The sequence below is a fragment of the Urocampus carinirostris genome, chromosome 19 (assembly GCF_059441175.1).
Source record: "Urocampus carinirostris isolate Australia breed hairy pipefish chromosome 19, RoL_Ucar_1.0, whole genome shotgun sequence".
Taxonomy (NCBI): Eukaryota; Metazoa; Chordata; class Actinopteri; order Syngnathiformes; family Syngnathidae; genus Urocampus; species Urocampus carinirostris.
In genome coordinates this window covers 7599424-7621193 of record NC_142367.1, presented here as the reverse complement: position 1 = coordinate 7621193, position 21770 = coordinate 7599424, and the positions used below count along the sequence as shown (strand labels likewise).

The window sequence follows — 21770 nt, the reverse complement described above, 5'->3', positions numbered from 1 at the left end:
ATCTGTCTTTTTGGCAAAAGCACAAAGTAGCCATTTAGTGTGACGACCTTGAGCACATTTAGAGTTTCTTGTCAAATGCACTGCATGAATAATTAATGCAAGCCAGGAAGTTAAGGCGCCTATTCGGAGATGGTTTGACGTTTGCGAGCATAACGCAAGACTGACAGCGCAGAGTTCAGGGCTGCCCAACTCATTTTCATCGTTGGCCGTGTTGAGCAGTTACAATGCTATGACAATCATATAAAGAACATGTTAAGTGTACTCAAGGGACCCTGAATTCTTAATTTATGCAGTTTTTCTAAGGGATTTAAGTAGAGGAATTATGCTGGCATATATTTGTTGTATTCTCCAAAGAATGTGTTAATCAAAGTAGCCTGTAGTGCTGGGGTCGGAAATGTATGTCTTGCAAGCCAGATATCACTCTTCCCATGATTACATCTGGCTCAGAGATAGAATAGAATATAGATTTTAGTAGTTGATTTTCTAATTTCCGTGTATATAAAGCTGAAGCAACTTAGGAAGTTATTTGTTCGTTCCAAAATATATAGGGCAAATATTGACCAACAGAGACCCCCCTTTGGTTGTAGGTCTTTAAGGAATATTTTATATGGAAGCCCATCAAACATTGTATGTTCACTGTTGAGACTCATTTCTATGAAAATCCCCAAAACAAACTAAATGCCGTAATTCACAAGCCAAGCACCCAGAGCAATTTTAATGGATGAGCAGTATAGGTGGTCGGATCTCTGCACACAACGCACTCTCCTAAATACATCAGTATCAAATATCAGTCATCAGCCTCCTCTCAATACTAATAATCGGTACCAGTATCGGCCCTAGTATCGATCCCTAGTATGAAGAGTGGTTTTGTTAAATTTTGTCTTAATTTATGGCATGACTCTTTAAAGAAAAATGTCAATATTTTGCTTTCATGGCCCTTTGAGTCTAAAAGGTTCACAAACCCTGTCACAGTGTCTACTTACTTATACATTTCTTATGAATGTACTGTATGTAATGTCAAAAATATAAAGGGAATTTTAAATATGGATCAGGACGATTCTCTATTTATTTTAATGGTTGAAAAATAAAATGGAGTGCTTAACCAGGGTCTGAAATTTGACATCTGCCTTGTTGCCAAGACAACACTGGTGCTGAATTTCCAACCACTTCCCTCATTTGGGTTGTTGTCTTTTTCTAATCTATTTACAGCTACAGTCAATTTCTACACACTTACGGATAATAATGTGTGTCAAGGCACTTTTCTGTCCATTTTAAGCCCTCCCAATACGTGACACTGAAAATAGTTTGACCAGAAGTGGGAAGACAATTCAATTTGTCGTTGTTGACAGCATGTGGGACCAAGGCAATTCCATTAGCATCATTTCACAAAAAATAGATAGCGATAATTTGTGTGCCTCTTTCTAACTAGTGGTTAGCTTGTCAATTTGTCGTTTGAATTTACATGAAAAACTGTAACCCAGTGATTCTCGAATAATGGTGGGCGCTGAGCTCCCTCAAGAGAGGTGCATGTGACCTGTTTTTTTTTAACATATAACAAAGTGCAGTTCCACCTTCACTATGCTAGGGGGGTTGCCACTCTCATTACGAAAGTGTGTGCATCGAGCTTTGTTTTCATTTGCACTGGTCATGCTTGCTTAGCACACAACAGGTGTAGACACAATGTGTAGCGGATTCTCAGGTGATACCCTGGAAAAATATCAAAGAGGGATGAAAAGACTGGCTGAGAGACAAAGATAAAAACAAAAGAAATAAAAGGAAAAAGGAAAGTCCCCCTCTAATCCAGGTTATCTCAATCACTTGTAGCAGATGTTAGGATATAAATATTAAAATGTATAGTTTACCAAATTGTTCGAATTAGTTATCTGACTCCATTAACCAAACACAACCTACATTCACCTAACAATGCGCCCTCGTTTCTTGATGGAAAAATGAACAAGAGACTGGCATTTCCACACGGGGGCAGATTTAATTTCTTAAACAATTTAACTAAGTGAACTCCATCGAATATGGCCGAATTAGTGTCGCTCGAGTCTCTGTCAAGCCTCCTCTCTCGATCTCCTGCTTCCCTCTCTCGGCCCACGTTTTTTCCGCAAGCTGGTGAGCCGGCTCCTCCCATCTGCGTGCCAGGAAAGCTACCACGTGGGGTCCACCATCTCAGGGAAGAGCGTTGCGATGTCTGCAATTACCCAAAACAACACTGAGCAATTCTACGTCATCAGGGCCTTGTTCTCCAAACATCGCCTGCCGTCCCCCGTGAGAGTCCTGTTATCAAAATCTCCCAGCCAAAACGTTCCTTATTTGGAACAGCGTGACCTGAATCCCACTCAGTGAAAATCTTCATTGCACTCAATAAATGTAACCTGTATTCAATCGTATAAAATCCCTTATAGTCAAATGTATACAATCTTCACAGACGACAACGTTATTGTAGATAGCTAATTTTGTTGCGATACACTAGCAAATATGCTCTTTAATGCATTTATTTCTTTGTGCGTATCGTGGCACTGCTATTGTAGTAAGCGACACGAAATTTGCTGCAATTGGGGAAAGAACCCAGGAAGATGCTGAAATAATTGTTTTTGTTTATTTGGTAAATAAACTTGTTTACACAAATTATCTTTGCTTTTAGTCTACATACTCTTTCCAGCTGTGTGTAAATAAGTGCTACGTTGTGTTTATTATTGCTTAATAAGGGGAGCAATTGGCTGAGGTTGAGGAATGTCAGTGCAAAAATAAAACCCACCCACCATAGGGGAGGAGCTAATATTAAACAGAAAATAATTAAGAAGCACTGCTGGAACCCTATTCCAAAGAGGTGAAAAATGTATTTTTATATGGATCGTGAGATTCTCTTTGTAAAATCCATTTGAAACCCTAACACACACAAACGTGTTGGCATCCACACATGATGTTAAAGCACAAACGGAATGAGTACTGGCGTGCGCTTTTTTTCATGACTGCCTGGCAGCAGATTTGGTGCATGTAATGTGAAGAGGTGTAAATCTGAATGATGAAAAAAATCACTGATGTCCTTTTTAAACCAAATACAATATGTGATTTAGCACACAGACTAAATCAATTTCAATTTTCTACAAAAAAAAAATCTGTATTTACCTGCCAGTGGCATTTTTTTTTAAAAAAAGCACATGGCAGGTTGTCAAGCAAAGGTTGGCCAACATGAGCATGTCCCCACATATTTCCCTCACCCATTCCAAGATGAAGATGAAGATGAAGATGAAGCTGAAGAATGGATAGGAAGCGGTTGATGCCGCAGCAGGTCTCCAAGGTCATTAGCCGGCACGGAGTCGCAGCCCCTGGGAAGGAGGCAAAATTGATTAATGGACAGCGTGCGAGGGAGCGAAGGAGAGCTGGCGACCCACATTGGCGAGCAGCAGTGCAGAATGGGATACTGCTCCTTCCTATCGGCTACTAGTGTGCTGCTTCTCAACTGGTGGATTGGGAAAAAATTGATATGCTAGATTACCCACAGAAAGGGTATTTCTGTGACCTTGTGCTACATATTGGTCCATGTCTTGTGTGTACAAGCGGTGGCGCAGCATACGTAAGCAATTACAACCATAATCAGAGCAGAAGTATATTACAGTAAGACCTCGGTTATCGCGGTTAATGGGGACCAAAACCACCCGCGATAAGTGAAAATCCGCCAAGTAGCGGCGCACCTTAAAAAAAAATATATATTATTATTATTATTATTTTTAATTATTATTTTTTAGACCCGGTTAATGGGGACCAAAAGCACCCGCAAAAAGTGAAAATCTGCGAAATAGCGGCGCACCTTCAAAAAAAAAAAAAAAAAAAAATCTCATCTCATTATCTGCACCGCTTATCCTTGTGGGCAGGGGATGCCCTGAACTAGTTGCCAGCCAATCGCAGCTGCAAATCACATTAGTTCTCGCAGCTTGCTGCGTTCTTCAACGACGCACGAGCCGAGTGATCCACCACTAAGAGTCGTACAGCTGGGCGATTTTACGTCCGCCCGGGACGATCGGAGACAAATTCACGACAGGGTTTTTACTTGCGGCGCACCGCGGGTGCCGTTCGGTTGCTCCCGCGAGCGAGCCCCTAACCCGCAGCGCGGGTACTTTCGGGCGCGATACGCACGACACCGACACAGTTACGGGGGTCCCGTGCACGTCCGCTGCCTTTCGCCCGCCGTGCGCGGACGGCCGCCTGCCGTCGCGCCGTGCTACTGGGTTCGTCGGACGAGCGGGCTCCCCCCAGTTGCGGGGGTAGCCCGATCACGCCCGCCGCCTTTTCTCGCGTCGCGCCGTGTGACGCCGCGTCGGCCGAACTTGCTCCGTCGCGCGGCCCGGGAGTGACCTCCGCCGACTCTAGCGCCGCTGGTGGCCGTTAGAAAAATTCCATAAATTGGCCGCTTCACTGAATAAGCCGCAGAGCTGAACATTTGGGAAAAAAGTAGCAGCTTATAGTCCGGAATTTACGGTGTATATAATATATATATATATAATATATATATATATATTTATATATATCAGAGCGGGGTAGCACGGCGCGGCAGCGGTTAGCGCGTGTGTGGCACAATTCGGACGTCATGGGTTCAAATCCAGCTACCAACATTCCTGTGCGGGGTTTGCATGTTCTCCCCAGGCACTCCGGTTTCCTCCCACATTCCAAAACATGCATGTCAGGTTAATTGGTCGGCCAAAATTGTCCCTAAGTGTGAATGAGCGAGTGAGTTGTCTGTCCCTGTGTGCTCTGCGACTGGCTGGCAACTGTGAGAGATATACAAGATATAAACTCTCTGTTGGCAGAATTATTCAGATAAAAACACTTATTTACGCCCCCTCGCTCAACCCAACTGATGTGTTGGGAGTCATTAGGTGACTAAACCCCCCAATTCCAACCCCTAATGCCGAGCGCTAAGCAGGGAGGCAATGAGTATCAATGTTGTAAGTCTTGGGTATGACCCGGCCGAGGCTTGAACCAGCAACCTACCAGTCTCTGGGCGGGCGCCCTACCCCTAAGGCCTCCAAGCTTAAACATAGCTCATTTTTATCTAAAGTTATGATGTTTTTCATAATGAATACAAATCATATTCCCCTTTTTGCCACTAGAGGGCAGTAAAGGTGTAGAAGAGCCGACGTCCACTTATCTTTGTGAACAGGTTTCTCTCTGATTGACAATAATAAAACAATGCGGCGCTCAGGGTTAACTAACAAATACTTGAATGACATTGTTAAATGTGCTGCTACCCAGGATTTGACCTCTGATATTGAGCCACTTGTAAAACCAAAAAGATGTCAAGTTTTATTAACCAGCAGCAGCATACAGACTGCAGGAATGCAATAAGAGAATAGGGGAAAATGTCTGTTGGTATTACATTTATTTGCACAGATCATTATCAAAATAGTGTGCAGTAGTTTCTCCGCTTCAGTAGACCCGGCCTGGTGGTTGTAGCTGATGTTATTGCCCGTTCACTGCTAAAACCTTTATTTGTTATTCATTTAAAAATATATATTTTAAAGCAGTATGACAATTAAAGGTAGGATATTTTCATTCATACCTCCCACTTGAGTTTGTTTACTGTGGTAAGTTGGTTTGGATGTGAAGCTCCATTTATTCAACTGTTAAAATAAACAATGTGTTATATGCCATACATGAAAATGTTTTTTTCCGTTGTTTGTAAATGAATGTCTTGTCCTTAGAAAAGATCAATTTTCGTCCGTGATTATAATTTGTAGGGTAGCCTACAAATGTAGACTGAATGATAAACCATACCACTGAAGACAAAGCTAAATATTTGGCATTGACATTTTTTTGCGGATCCGGCCCACATAGACACTGAATCTGGAGCACTTCCCTGACTAAAACTGGGTTTGACATTCGTGAGCTATCCTAAACATGAGGGGTGTCGAAGTCCAATTGGACAGAAGGCAAAATTAAAAAAAATGGCAAGTGAGCCTAGTAGATTCTGCTGAAAACCTAACAAATATATTCCAATGCAATCCGATAAAGCAAGCAATATTTTCATATGGCTCAGTCCGTAATCTTCGATTTTCAACATGAAAAAAAGATACACGTGTTGTTCTGGCACCATCCGTAGCCTTTAGTCAGTGTTTAAGCAAAAGCGGACAAAATTTACTTTATAGAAAAAAAATAGCAACTTTCCATCATTCACTCAACTGAAATATTTTTGAAAATAAATCTGATTGAAGTGCAATAAAGTGTAAAAATCTGTTAACCAACGTTTTACTTTTTACATTTAAAAAAACAAAACAATTATTTGTGTTTTATACAATAGTGAAGCAGGATGATCTCATGGGCCAGATTCAGCCCGCGGGCCTTTACTAGGTGGGTTACAGTCACTTTACCTAAAGAATATTTCTCAAAAATGTCCAGAAAAAATGAACTTTTTCTACAGAGTTGGAGGAGAGCATATGGGTAAAAAAGTGTTGAATAAGTGATGTGCAGGAGCCACTTAAATTTTAGCAGAATTCTGCCCCCGTGTGGCCAAGGTTGTGGTGTATGCATCAACATAAGCAACACAGTAGATTTATTTGAAGCAAAACAGATATCAAACACATTTTATTGCTTTTGTTTTATTTCAACCACTATTTGATGTAAATAGTTTTAACAAAGTACTGATAATATTATATCCCTGGATATTTCCATCCACTTACTTGCCTTTTTAAAATATGAGCTGATTCCTTGCTGTTTGCTGAAAAATTATTAAAATATTTTGTGCTTCGGTTTGGTGTGAGATTGTGATATGTTAGGGCCAACAAACAAATTCCAAGTAAGTTCTTGATCTTCGTTTGGATTCTCTACATCTCGCGACATTGATAGGCAATTAAAACCTCTTTCAAATGGTCATCAATGACTGGTTATTTGTGGCAGACTTTTGTCCTGATCAACAACCAACATTGTGCGCTTACAAGACACTAATTACTAGCAGCGCATTACACAATCACTCTGGTGTATAATTTACATGCTAAACCACATTTACGGCTCCTGTTTAATGTCAAGCAGTATCTCAGTGCTTGACTCATGAACCTTTTAGAGGCTTGTCGCCGTAGCGTCGTTTGTCAGCGTTCACATCCAATTCCGAAGGAAAATGAGACGTACGGGATTACCTTAGGCCGCAGACATAATCGCGCCCTAGCGGGTAAACAGTCTAGTAGCTGGAGGCCTTTCAGAGCACATAATGTACCTTTACTGCAAGCTCCTCACATTCCCTGTGGCGCCCGCTGCCCACTGTTCGAATTCCCCGGGCCCATGCATGTGAGGAGACAGGGGGACTCTGTACTACAGTGGAAACTTTGTTCAGTTGCTCGTATGCCACTGTCACCCTCTGAAAGACAAGGATCTGGTTTGTAAACACCAAAAGGACCACTGTTGAGTCTCCAAGCTTTTAGCCGACGTACAATATATGTATTTTATAATTGATGGTGACTCAGGACAAAAAAAGCAGAAATTTAGTTTCTGGCACTGCTAAGACTGAGGACAAAAGGCTCTTGATTTCGATTAAATTTCTATTATGATGGCACATCATGTTAACTGGTTCAGCGCGATGAGATTGTGATCAAGCGAATTGTATTGTCAATTACGACTTACAGCAGTATTGCCTTAAAATTCATGAATGTGCACTTTCTGAACCCTCCCCCAAATGTTACATGCATCAATAACACTACCCTAAATCAAGTAGCAGTAGTAAAATGTCAAGTGATGCATCTCAACTGTGACACAAACTCCTACAACCATTTTCTATTTTGGGTACCGTGAATTTTACCCTTGGGCCTTCACTCCGGTCTGAATTAGTTATGTGTCGTTCGTGAACAAAGGGGCTCAAAAAAATGTATTTTTTTATTTTTTTTATTTTTCTTTTTTTTAGGGATTCTGTGTTGTTTACTTTAAAATTATAGACTTTAGCATGCCATTACATGTGTGAAGCAAAAAAACAAGAAAACTTGAGAAAGCCATCGGTGCGCTTTCCCCAACTTTATCCTGCACTCCATTTAATCTAGCAGACATAAGGCTTCACTGTCGTAACACTGTACTACATCTTTACCTGGACATTCATTTTCAACCAGAAATTGGATAAGAACTGCAATGTCTGCTCGCTTCTCACTTGTAACATTTTCAAATCAGATGAAACACACCACTGACACTTTTGTTTGTGACGTAACGCAATGCAACGCAATGCTGGTGCGAGCTGCCCACTGTTATTCGCGCCTGTCGTCTTATCCACCATAACAGAAACGAACAGCCCTTAATAATAGATGTGTTTTATTAATAACTTCCCTTCCGATCTCTTCCCCCATGACTTCAGCAATAGCCGTGATTATGTTGTTTTGTATTTTGCCCGACGCCCCACTAAAACTTCATTAGTGGACAGGTCGTTACGTAAATCTGTGTCTCTCAGCAAAGAGGGAAACAAACATCGCATAGTTCCCTATGTTTGATATACCAGTCATAGTTTGTGGGCTGAAAGCGGCAGACAAAACATTTTCCCTGTTGCAATTGTCTAACCATGTCCAGCTTTTTTCGAAAGGTTCGTATTGAAAATGGTTTTGACAGTATTTATGCAACCAAATCCATTTTTCCCTCCTTCAGCCATTGCGTGTTAATGAAAAAAATAAAATAAAACCTAATCCACACAATTTACTGTATTGGCTTGTGCAGTGGGTTAATGGCGTGCCTTTGATGCGATCGATTTGGTGAATTACCGCCCCCCTAGCTTTGTGAAAGCAATAATATTTCTCCAGGGCTTCATGCAGGGCCATCAGAGCGAATTTGAAATTTGATTGGCTAAAGCAACAACTATATCACAGCTATGCTATGCTGCATGTCGCCTGCACATAAAATTTATAGGGGTCTTGGCAGATTTCTTAGCCTAGTAACAAGTAATCCTGAAATTTGTGTCCCCTGCCCACTGCCCGAAGATGGCTGGGATGGGCTCCAGCACCCCTGTGACCCTACTGAAGATAAGCGGTCCAGATGATGGATGGATTGATGGCTTTATTTAGGGACAGCACAACAAAAAAACGCATCAATCAATAATTACAAGTATTGATAAACAAAATATAATTACCACATTATTCAAATGCTTTTCAGGCCAGCAAAGAAGGCTTTGCAGACCCTCACGGTTCAACCCTGCAAAATATATTGGTCACAAATGGCTATATTTGATGCTTTTCCTTGTATATCCCTTTCAAAAACATAATTTTGGAGAAATGTAGTCAAAATATTACTGCAGCAATATGCTTTTACTTTGAAAAATTATCATCAACATTTCTTTTTTCAAATTTTTCGACACGATACGGCCCAGACCAGTAATTAGATGGTCAGGAACGCATGTTTTCTATGTAACAAATGTTCTTTTTTTATACTATTTTTCTTATTTTATCTGATTACTCAATTAACCTATGAAAATCATTTTGATTAATTTAATTGAATTCTTATTTGATTATTCAAATAGTCGTATGGTGTGTCCACAAATTTTCTGATCACTTCATCAGCTGACAGCTAAACTAACTAAGCTGTCAAAAGATTTTAGTGCTTGTTTGTTGTAATAAATCCTGACTCGTGTGAGCTCTCCCAAATGCATATTCACCATCAGATAGCCCTGCATTTCACAAACTGTCTGGCCAGGCTAATAACCTTGCCCGAAGAGTCTTTTTGCAAATGCCTCCTATTACAAAGGAAAGGCGCCTGAAAAAAAAAAAAAAAAAAACTCCCCGAGCTGAAATCTCCCATGACCCATTTTTGTTATGGCCGGTGACTCGCCGCTGAGTGCTAAATGGAGTGAGTACAATGCACAAACGCCACAGTAGCCATTTGCCCACTGTCTGACCCAAACTAAACGATGACTCTTGCTTAAAAAAAAAAGGAAAAGTCTTGTTGGAGACTTGCGCTGTATATACAGAAAAATAAGACTAAGCTGAATAATGCTCCGCTTTATGAATAGAATGTCAGGGACATTCGGGAATGGAAGGAAAAGATCCTCAAAGGATGCTTAAGCAAGCAGGGATGAGACGTCAATAGCTTGGAGACCAAAGGATGAACAGTTACAATTGATGGAAATATCAGCCTTGTCACCCTAAAGGGTTACATAGGATGGACGACTCCAGTTGAAACAAAGTTTGGATTTTGGACAAAAGTCGAGGGCAAATCGCAGCGGTTGAGCCATGCCCCGGCTGTCCTATAAGGTTGAAGAGTCTAAGTCTGTACAGGGGCAGGAAAATGTTTACATTTCATATTGGGGACTTTCCAGTCAAGTATATGACTGCATGAACACGCCTAAAAGTCCAACTCTTGCACTGGACTATAAGCTTCACCAAGAGCCAAACAAGTGGGAGGAGGTTCAGTCCCACCTCCTCTTCTTTCCTCATTAGAATGCCGTCATCAGTCTTTCAACTGAGGGCGGCGCCTCATATGTGTTTCTTATTAATAGCCCTGCCAAGTGTTATTGACCTGAACCCTCTGCTCCCTCGCTCAGCTGGTGCTGACTCCAAATTCCTCTAGCGTCTTCAGATACCCCCCCCCCCCCCCCCCCCCCCCCCCAAATGCCTTATCATGGGATACTGCGGCATCCCACCGCATGCAAACACAAACACCTCATTGATTATACACTTGGCCCTCCTCCACCTTGTCCTTTTCTCATAGTGCAGCTGCAGTGCACACCTGCAGTCTCGAGGTGCAGATGCCATCTTACTGAGGCTGGAACACAGTGTGACTTTTTAGTGCTTTGAAAACACAATGAAACTTCTCAAGGTCTGTTGCTTTTAAGTCTTCTCCCAGCAGCAGCAGAAGAAGCTCTTAAATAGCGTCTAGGATGTAAACTCAATGTTGCTCGACAGCATGTTGCCATAACCTCGTTTAGTGCACATGCTACTCATATTTTTGTTAATGAATTATTAATTTCTCGTGTGCATGTATTATGCATGTTTTCTCTTTACCCTTTACATTACGTTTACAGCAATTCATTTTCACTCTGCAGGGGGTTTTGGCACAGCATAGCCACTCTCGCCACACACCAGTAAATCTGCTCATTTAAAAAGCACTTATAAAGTCTTCTTAAGCATCTGTTCGAACATTGTCGCTATCTAGAAATTGGAGACTTTTATCATTGTCTGGAGATAATTAAAAGACAACTGTGATATTGTGAGGCTTCACTCAATAGTCTGTAAAAATACATTCGTAAAATAACAGATATTAAATAAATGAACCCATAATGTTACAGCATTTAAAAGCAAGAACACATACAAATGGAACGAGGTGTTCTTAACAACCAAAAAAGGGAAAGAAAAAGAGCGGGGAAAAAAGTACGTTGGACTGTGTCATTCAAATGTTTCTCAATGAAAACGAGCCCTGCTATGCTGGGCTTCAAAGCATTGAACAACTGCGCCTCCTGGCGGTCGCTCACAGTGCGGTTTTTAGTTGTATTTTTTTTGATAAGTGCAGATGGAATGAATGAGCAGGATATGAGTGTATTGCCCCATTGTGACTCGTTCTCACTGGATGAGCACATTCCTCCAATCTGAATGGGGCTTTTCTCTGTTTGGTGTTCCCATATGGGGAAATTTAATATCCGTCTTGTTGTTGTTTTTCCCCGGCAGTCACAATGCTTCTGTTTTTGGTGGCGACCACAACATCATCCAATTCAAGCAGCAATGGCAACCATACGCAAGGTAAGCAGCACATAATTCAGTCATCACTTGACTCCAGTAAAGAAATTCACTGTTTAGGAATGCGGCTTATTGACTCTTGGGTGCCAGGCTACCCCTGAATGACTACCAATCAGCTAATTTTAACAATGTGACCATTTTTCTGTTAGAGGTTGTACTGCTAGAAATATCTTAAAAAGTTGGCATCTTATTTAGTTTCTTAAAAATAATTTTACTTATCACTTTGAGGGTGACTGCGGATGGGCTACAGCGAAATTCTCAACATACACAATTCAGGTGCTTTTGTTGAATTATTTGTACATGTTCTTCCTCAGAGGGCGTCCCATCCACAGGCCAGCATGTCCTCCCCACAGTGCTGGTCCTGTCCTTGCTGCTACTTATCGTCGTGCTGTTAGCCTGGTACTTCCTCAGGTAAACACCAAAGAGCTTGCGAAAGCAGAGTCTTGATACAAGATGTGGAATTTTGCACTAGGCACATTGAGGTACATACTTTGGACAGATTATTAGTTCTTTGCAGAGGATAGAAGAACTGAGTCTGAGTGCCTGCGTCTTCATTGATGCAATTTTGTTTGTGTTGTATCTTCCTTTTTACCAAAGTGCAGCTTAGATTTTATTTTAGCTTTATACCAATTTATTGAAAGGCTAAACACAGCAAATCCAGTTACCACCGTTGTTTTTTGGATTAAGTTCTCCTCCTTCTTCCTACGTACACAGCAACAGGCAGCACACAGAATCCAAACTATTCTATTGTTTTACTTATTACTGAACCGTGTAGACTTAATTGAGGCTTAGTTTGTTGGGAGTAAAAGTATGCTGACTTTATATAAATACCTATAAACAAACACCACTGTCTTGCCCCTCCTTCACAACCGTGGGCCCTCACTGATTGGCTTGTGGCCAGATTCCGAGGCAGCGCCATGGGTGACAAACACTTCCTCTAGTCGCCGAGGTGGAGCCCAAGTCAGGAAGCGGTACTTGTTGCCTCCCTGTGACAGCCGAGCCAGTGAGTCAGTCAGTAACGTAGCTTCCATACACGTTAGCTCATGAGAAAGACTACCTTCTCCAGTTTTAGATGGTGGGCAGGCTTGGTTTTTTTGGCAGGATGTTTTCTTTTTCTTTCCTAAAACCTGATTTGATATATAAGTGCGTTTGTTTCAGGTTAAAAAAACAGAGGAAAGCAGCGGTCACTACAGTCGACAAGAAGATACCAAATGGCATCTTGGAGGAGCAAGGTACGTTTTATTATGATGGAAGAGATGAAAATGTTACAATAGCAGCCGCGGTGTGTCCTTTACACTGCTTCACTGTGTCCGTCCTTGACTTCCTGTTGACCATATGAGAAAGTCGCACCGAATTCTCTGGAAAGACTGTTTTGACACTTTGCACAGACGCGACGGTGGTGCTCCTGGGCAGGTCCTCATCGGCTGCCAAAAACTACCCGGCACTTGCAGTGCAGCACCTGGAGGACGAGTACCGGCTGCGCTCGGCTGACGATGGGAAACTCTTCCGCGAAGAGTACAACGTAAGTCTTTTTGAGCTTTTTATTCTTTGAGGTCCTTGTGAAAAATTGTTCTTACGAACATTAAATGTAGCAAAAGTGGGATAAACTACAATGAGGCAACCTGTAAACCTCAGAAATATGTTTGCATATATATACTAACATTTTTCTTATTTTTCTCGTGTAAGTGTTTAATATGGGTTCATACCGGAGTGCCGTGTGGTCTCGTAAAGAATGATCACTAGGTTATCAATGACAATAAAGACAATCCTAATTCTATACAGACAATTGTTGACAGTAATTCATAACATGTGGGGCGAGTAATCAAATATCATGATTTGGTTAAAAAAGAAACGGCTGATGGTGTGTTTACAGATGGTTGTGAACCATACTTTTTTTCCAAATAGTTCATTAAAAACTTAACAGGATTTTTTTTAGGGATGTAGGAAGCTCAACCATTTTAGTCATTTATACCAGAAAACAATACCTCTAATTTCATATTCTTGATTTTAAGATGGGCACTAGAGAGCAGCTGAAATAGAATTGGCCAATGCTTTGAGTGGTGATACCCTAAAACGAGTCTGCTTTCTTCATGGATACCTATTAGTGTGAAGTAAACAGCTCCTGTGAGTCCAGTTAATAGCCAACAAAAAAAACAAAAAGGATAAAATGCTAACTTTCTCTTGCTGCCAGCCAAATTACTCATAAGGCCAGGCGTCACCATTTACTTTAAAGCTATACACCATCAAAGTTGTAGATAATACATTTTCAACTTGAATATGATTACCCCAAATAAGGGGTTGGGAACTGTTTTGACACCAAAAGCCATAAAAAGAAACATTTTTAAAAATAAATTGTTTTATTTTTATTTAATTTTTTTCCTAATGCCCCCAATAAGCAGGTTGGCGCTTTGCATGGCTGCATGGCCGCTATTGGTGTGTGTGTGAGTGTGTGTGTGTGAATGGGTAAGTGTGAAGCACATTGTAAAGCGCTTTGGGAGGTTATTGACTTGAAAAGCGCTATATAATTGCAGACCATTTACCATTCTTTTGAGCAAGCCGCATCATATATTTTATATATATCTATATAGATATATAGATATATATATATTTATTTTATATATATATAAGTTTTGGATTATGCAGTCTACCTGTACAATTTATATGGATTTTCTCTCTTCAAAGGGGGGCATATGAGGAACTGGAAATGTTGGTAAAGTTCATGCCAACATGCAATATTTTTCTGCTGCTTCAGTATTGATCTTTCATTACAAAACATATTGTGCTCATTACAGGTATCGCATTTTCAAGGATTGCTAGTTCAATGTTTTTTTTTTTCCTCCGTTGGTTTTGGTTTTCTTAAAAGTGGGGTGCGGGATCTGAAAACGTTACTCTCTGTCGCCATTTCCTGATTTTAAGTCATGATTGCAGCCTTAGTCAGCCTGTCAATGATGTGGTGCAAGGACATGTTTGTCTTAGGTGCGCTTGAATAAACTTTTTTTTTTCATCTTTTTGGGGGTGTGCGTTGGCGTTTTTAATAAAAAATAGAAACAAAAACCTGCAGGGACGAGCATGACGTCTCTCTCCATCACTCCCCGAGAGGGGGTCTCGTCGAACTCCAAAGTGTAAGGGCTTTATGAATCTAGTTGGGCATCGTTATAACATACTTCATGAATAAAATTATTAACTTTTAAGGACATCTCAAACGACACACCCTACCTTTAAAACCACCGGTGTCCAACATTAAAAAAAGTAAGAAACAGCTTCCTATAATAATTAGGAGGTAAAGCGCTCGTCTTGGGATCAAGTGGTCGCAGGTTCAATTCCCAGCTCCTCCGTGTTATATGTCGAAGTGTCCCTGGGCAAGACACTGAATCCCTAATGCCCCCGATGAGCAGTTGCCTTGCATGGCTGACACTGCTATCGGTTAGTGTGTGTAAAAAGGGAAAGCGTGAAGCACATTGTAAAGCGCTTTGGGAGGTCTTCAGTGATTTGAAAAGTGCTGTATAAATGCAGACCATTTACATTTAAGAAGTAACTAGATAAATTGCGTTTCTTGAGCGTGCTTCGATTTTGTCGGTGGGAGTTGAGCCCTCATCTTCATCTTCTCCTTAAAAGCTATCCTTGTCTGAATTGCAATGTGCTGCAATGCGGCTATCTGCAGAGATAAGATTTTCATTTCAGGTGTTAACTAACTTGAATTTGAATGAGTTTCCCTTACATATTACATCAGTCAAAACACAGACTTCTTTCTTCCCATGACCTATGCATACGTGCTCAAATAAAAAATACCCATTTCCTTTTTCAGCATCTGAGTCAGTATTCCGTTTCAGCTATGACTTAAATTTAGCATGTAATAACAGAAGAATCCCACGTTTTAACAAGCAAAATGGGTTTGACGGTAATTTGTAGCCAAGGAAATGACTTCAGAGAAATAACTGAGTAATGCAATGCAGCAGTAGGTTGTCTGCTTTATATGAGCTTTGTGACACTTTTGTTGTGAATTTTTCTCCAGTCGCTGCCCGGGGGTCACACCCATGGGACGTACGAGGAGGCCAACAAGGACAACAACAAGGACAAAAACAGATATCCCAACATTCTTCCCTGTAAGTATTATGAGCATTGGTTATCAGTTAGGGTTGGGAAGCAATTCGGTTTTTGTTTCACTTTTGTAGCAAAATATGAATGTATGTTGTTGGTGTAGAAAATACTCTTTATGCCCCAATATGGTATATATATTTTTCCAATATTACAAACAAATTTATATTGCTTCATAAAAATGCTAACAGGTAACGTAAATTTACCGGAGAAGTAGGGGTGTCCCGATGAAAAAAAAAAATCTTCCAATTCAATACTGATACCGATATTTTCTGATCAAATATCTACAGACATGATTTAATATGTGGTGATATTTTTATTTAATTTGTTAACCAATGTGAGTAAATATAGTTGGACTTTGGATAATTGTAGTTCCTGTAGACCAGGAATGGGCTAAGTTTTTGACACGTGGGAAACATTAGGTTCTGAAATTTTGCAGAGGGGCTGACCCAGGAGGGAAAATAATTAGATTAGTAGATATAATTTCAAGTATGCGCAAATTGTGTCTCGAAACTGTAAGAATTAAACCCAAATGATATAACATGTCCCTTCTTCAAGCACTAGATTTGATCACGTTTGTTAAATTCAATTTTCTTTTTCTTGATAAGTAAAATGTATACAATATGAATACATTCACAAAATACAGAAAAATAAAGCCATAACATTTGCATCATCTTAATGTTGGCTTTGAGCGCAGTTTACTTTTGTGTTCGGTTAAGATGCTTTACAAAGAATAAATTATTTATGGGGGGGAGTTCACAAGCAGATTCAACTGACACCAAGGTCATTGATGGGCTTGTGCTTTCTAAGAATACAACTCAGTGACTTTCATCAAAAAATAAGCAAAAATTATTTGTGAGCTTGTCATGTCATGTTAATTTGTATAGCTCTTAATCACAAAGAGTCTCAAAGGGCTGCACAGACCACAGATTATTGCAAGCCACAGACTATTATTACACCATCCCCTGATCTAAAACCTATACGAGGGCAAGGAAAAACTCAAAAACCTCAACATGAGGAAAATGAAGAAACATTGAGAAGGGAACCCACATGAGGTAATTCCCCCCTTACAGGACTGACCAGGTTGCAACGGATTTTGCAATCACAAATAATACACAGCTATTGTCAACATAAAATACAGGTTATCCATATGCTATGGAATAGAAGTGTGTTTTAAGTCTAGATTTAAACAGTTCCACTGAGGTTGCAGATCGAATCTTGGGGGGAAGAGCATTCCACAGCACCGGGGCCCGAATGGAGAACGCTCTCGAACCTGCGGATATTCAAAGGGGACCACGCTTGTCTGTCATCAAATTATTAGCGCTCATTTGAAACTTAGTTCAAAACTGTTGCATCGCATCTGCTAATTATCGTCATGATCGTTCCGTCACCTCTCCAATCTTGCACTGTGCACTGTCCATTTTTCATTTTCTTTCTTTTACTCATTTTGAATGAATGGCTTAAATGTAAAATTAAAAAAAATTGAAAACAAAACTAAAAGGGGAAACTCAGATAGGACTATCTGTTCCATGTGCGGAAGCCTCACTGTAGTTCCAGTCTCCAAATATATAACTAGGAATAGATGGTGTCCTTCTCAGAACATTTACTGTGGTTTCAGTGTGTCACCTTTTGGGGAAACGTGGACCTAGAGAGAAAAAAATATATATGTGTCTTACCTTTTTAACATTATATTTTTACTGTGGGGCAGCACGGCGGCGCAGTGGTTATTGCGTGTCGAGGCATAGTTCTAAGGTCTTGGGAACCTCCTGTGTGGGTTCAAATCCAGCTACCGGACTTACTGTGCGGAGTTTGCATGTTCTCCCTGTGCTTGCGTGGGTTTCCTCCGGGCACTCCGGTTTCCTCCCACATTCCAAAGACATGCATTTCAGGTGGATTGGCCGGTCCAAATTGTCCTTGGGTGTGAATGAGCGAGCGAGTTGTCTGTCCCTGTGTGCCCTGCGATTGGCTGGTAACCAGTTCAGGGTGTCCCCTGCCCACTTCCCGATGATTGCTGGGATGGGCTCCAGCACCCCGCGACCCTACTGAGGATAAGCGGTGCAGCTAATGAGATGAGATAAGATTTTTACTGTGTTATTTCAGGGGGAACAGATTCAAAAATTGTAGTTTGACAATGTCTGCTCTATGCAATTAAGATTAGCCTGATCAAACTTAATTTTAGTGTTGCTCCTCGATTGATCACTCTAGCTAGGGTCACAATGCTCAATTTTTGGGGTAAAATCCAATGTTTTTGTGAGATCTAATACTAAATGCACCTTGTATATGATATCCCGTGTGAACGCCACAAGTGTCCCACATGCGCAGAAGAGAACATGTGATGTCACACGCAATGCGCTTAGTGTTTGCAGAAGTACTATGCACTATGATGACTTTGCACCAATGCAATATTGCACAACCGTTACGATACCGACGTTATCACGACAACCCTGTATGTAACATCCCACATGCCGACATTTCTTGTGTAAATACCATGTAAATTATAACTATAGCCTTATCCCCCTTGTCTTATAACATTATCTTCTCTGTTCCTTTATCTTCTTGCTCATACCTCACTATGAATGTGTAAAACTGGAGTGTCATGCCCAATTTCGTTGTCACAATATGTTAGCCCATTTGTAACAATGACAATAAAGGTATATTCTATTCTATTCTATTCTATTCTATTCTACTCATTTAAGTTTACGGCGGAGCGTTGTCCCCTCAAATTTTATTTCAATCCAAAACCTCGCTTTTCACCCATTAAATGTTCTCCTTGTGGTGTGATTTTAATGTAAATATTGTTAACTACCAATAGAGGATACTATTTTTTTAAACTTGAACTCCACTGCTTTTTTACATTAGTGACATAGAGCGAAATGTTGTGGATCCAGTTGTATGCGATCTTAGCTGCACCGTTAGTTACAAAAGTGTTCATCTTCCATGAAGGTGTAAATTTTTGTCCACCATGGTTGTTAGTATGTCCACTTCCTCTTGCCTCGTTGAACACAGAATAGTGATGTCTGCCGCCTATCGATTATGTGCAGGTTGCATGAATGCATATTGACCGTTCACACAGCAGTCTCATTCCAAAAATGACATATGTATCTGAATTAGGACCACATATGAAAGTGGCCTGGGTCTGGAGTGAAAAAAATCGGATGTGTGCAGTTCAGACGGACTTTAACAGTTCGAAAACGGGTCGCGTCCGTCCCCCTAAAATCAGATTTCCCTGCAGTGTTACATCCAGGTGCCAGAGCCGGAGAATCCATACCAGGATGAAACAAACTACTCACTGAACCAGCTGTTTTATTTATTGTTTGGCCACTTTCCTTGAAATGTTCGAATATAATTTGGGGATAAGTAATTTCCTTTTGTGAAGTAAAAGCACATGTTGTGAGAGCAGCTCTGATTGTGGACAGCTGTTCTACAAATTGCATCCATTTTTAGCATAACTTGCCCTTGAACATAATTTAATAGGGTGGGGGTGTTTAGTTGACATCTTGCAGTGCCATATTGTAGCGATACGAATGAAAGGGGCAATCAAAAAGTAATCAACCTCACTTGCAGTTCATATTTTTCAGAAATGTCAACTGTTTGTTTAGAAATGAACAGTGTTTGGTAGCTCTATGCTAGGCCACACTAATCGAACCCTTACTAGGCATTGTTTAAAATATTTCAACGATAATTTATCCGAAAGGCTTGAAACAACATTTTCTCCCACAGATGATCATTCTAGGGTAGTTCTGACTCAGTTGGAAGGATGCCCCGCCTCCGATTACATCAACGCTTCATACATCGACGTAAGCAGAACATTAACAATTGTGATCACCAGCTATTTTCCATTATAACAAAAGTGTGCTTCTAACAGGGTTTTACTGTTAAGAACAAGTTTATAGCGGCACAAGGTAAGATCCTGTCTTGAGTTGATATAAGTCATCTCATAGCAGAATGTATTTTTTAAAGATTCTGTGGTGGCAGGTCCAAAAGAGGACACGGTAGCAGATTTCTGGAGGATGATTTGGGAACAGAAGGTGTCTACGGTTGTCATGCTGACCAACTTGAAGGAGAGAAAGGAAGTGAGTGGTTATCAGTCAGGAAAAGAGGTGCAAGGGTCTCCCAAAATACCCTGAAAATGGACACAGTACCGATTAATTGATTTAAAAAACCTCAAACTGTGATATTCTTTATGACAAGCCCTTGCCCTTACAGGACAAGTGTTACCAGTACTGGCCGGATCAAGGTTGTTGGACTTACGGGAACGTGCGTGTGGCAGTAGAAGACTTCACAGTCTTGGTGGATTACACCATCCGCAAGTTCTGCATACAATATGTACGCTAGCACCCAAGCTCACCACAGTTTCATTCTTTGCTGACGGTTGTCACATTTCTGCTCGTAGCAATCCAGCGATGCCTCAAAGACACAACGCTTGGTCACGCAACTCCACTTCACCAGCTGGCCTGACTTTGGGGTGCCATTCTCGCCCATTGGCATGCTCAAGTTCCTCAAGAAGGTCAAGGCGGTCAATCCACCCTTTGCAGGGCCTATCGTTGTCCACTGCAGGTACGTACTTAATAGTCATGCGATAGGGCAGGAGTGTCAAACTCATTTTAAACGAGGTTCCACGTTACAACTAAACGTAATTGAATGGTATGTAAAATACATGTAACTACTGTTTATTGTAAAATAACTCATTAGAGACAGTACATTACATTGAATAAAGTTTCTACACATATTTATTATAAACTAGATTTATTTAAACAACATTTTTGGGATCATTTAGTTCTCCATTGCACTCATTGACATTTATTTGTCAATGAGTCACTTGGCATGTATCGTACTCAAGAGGCATTGTGGGAAGTGTAGTTTTTGGTCAAAGCACTCTTCCTTATTTTAGATGCATTTTAAGCTCTTTTGGGCCACATAAATTGATGTGGCGGGCCACATTTGTCCCACAGGCCATGCAATTGACAGATGTTTCATGTAACAACTATCTTTGAGGATGAATGATAAGTATCCGACCAATCTTTATAAAAAAAAAATATTAGGGGAAAAAAACTGACCGATTATTGGTCACTTGGCCATGCTTGATTATAGCAAACACTCATTGGTGTTTGTGGAGCCTTACAATGTTATAGTATCAATATAAACCAAGATTATGGCTCACAAACAGTGTATGCAAAAAATAAATGATCTCATCAGCAAGATCATTTTTAAAGATCATTTTATCTGTTTTACTGTTTCAGTTGTAAAAAGAAAACTTTACCAGACAGTATTTTTTAAAATATTAATAGTGAATCAATGATCCGGTAAATGAGCAAATTTATCAAAGAAAATTAGAATAGGAAGAAATACTTAAAATAAACAATTTTTTCATAACAATGCAGTAATAATTTTTGTTATATAATATCTAATAATAATAAATATATTATTACAATAATAAAATAATATATATATTATTATTATTATATTTGTGTATGAGATTTTGTTGATGTGTTGCTCAATGGCTGAAAATATTTTTCTCTTTTCCCCCAATATTTTAAACCTGTTCATTACATAAAAAGGAAATATATACTCAAAATTAGCCATGTGATCTTATTTCAGATGGCATGTATTTTAACTCGATTTAATCTTTATTCTTTTTTAATCTCTGATAAAGAATTCTTAGTATGAGGAAAAATGATCTGCTTAACTCAATTTACCTGTAGTAGCTTTTTCAGTTATAGTAGGTTGAAAAACAAGTTGAACGCAAGAATACAAATAGTATTAATTTTTGCAATGTATAGCATGTAGTACACAGAAATATATTTATATATACACACAATATATTATATATACATTATATTATATTATTATATTATATATATATATATATATATATATATATATATATATATATATATATATATATATATAATATTTTATATTATATCTGTTATCGAAGAGAACTAGAGCATTATTGATTATTTGTTACATTGGCAGATTCATATG

At 39.9% G+C, this 21770-nt stretch overlaps 1 protein-coding gene and 1 pseudogene across 4 annotated transcripts in view; one reads left to right on the top strand and one right to left on the bottom strand.

Moving 5' to 3' along the window:
* ptprea (protein tyrosine phosphatase receptor type Ea) overlaps positions 1 to 21770 on the top strand; it is a 60994-nt gene that overhangs the window by 25664 nt on the left and 13560 nt on the right. For 3 of the 4 annotated variants that reach the window (XM_088323741.1, XM_088323743.1, XM_088323742.1), the window contains 10 exons: positions 11622 to 11693; positions 12005 to 12101; positions 12849 to 12922; positions 13079 to 13212; positions 15703 to 15793; positions 19506 to 19582; positions 19651 to 19687; positions 19761 to 19858; positions 19992 to 20111; positions 20179 to 20342. In XM_088323741.1, the coding sequence (XP_088179867.1) occupies positions 11627 to 11693; positions 12005 to 12101; positions 12849 to 12922; positions 13079 to 13212; positions 15703 to 15793; positions 19506 to 19582; positions 19651 to 19687; positions 19761 to 19858; positions 19992 to 20111; positions 20179 to 20342 (959 nt within the window). In that variant the 5' untranslated portion in view covers positions 11622 to 11626. Of the gene's footprint in view, positions 1 to 11621; positions 11694 to 12004; positions 12102 to 12645; positions 12766 to 12848; positions 12923 to 13078; positions 13213 to 15702; positions 15794 to 19505; positions 19583 to 19650; positions 19688 to 19760; positions 19859 to 19991; positions 20112 to 20178; positions 20343 to 21770 lie in introns of those variants that run through there. The other variant, XM_088323744.1, reaches the window with a different exon arrangement.
* Positions 3839 to 3992, bottom strand: LOC148347044 (5.8S ribosomal RNA; annotated as a pseudogene).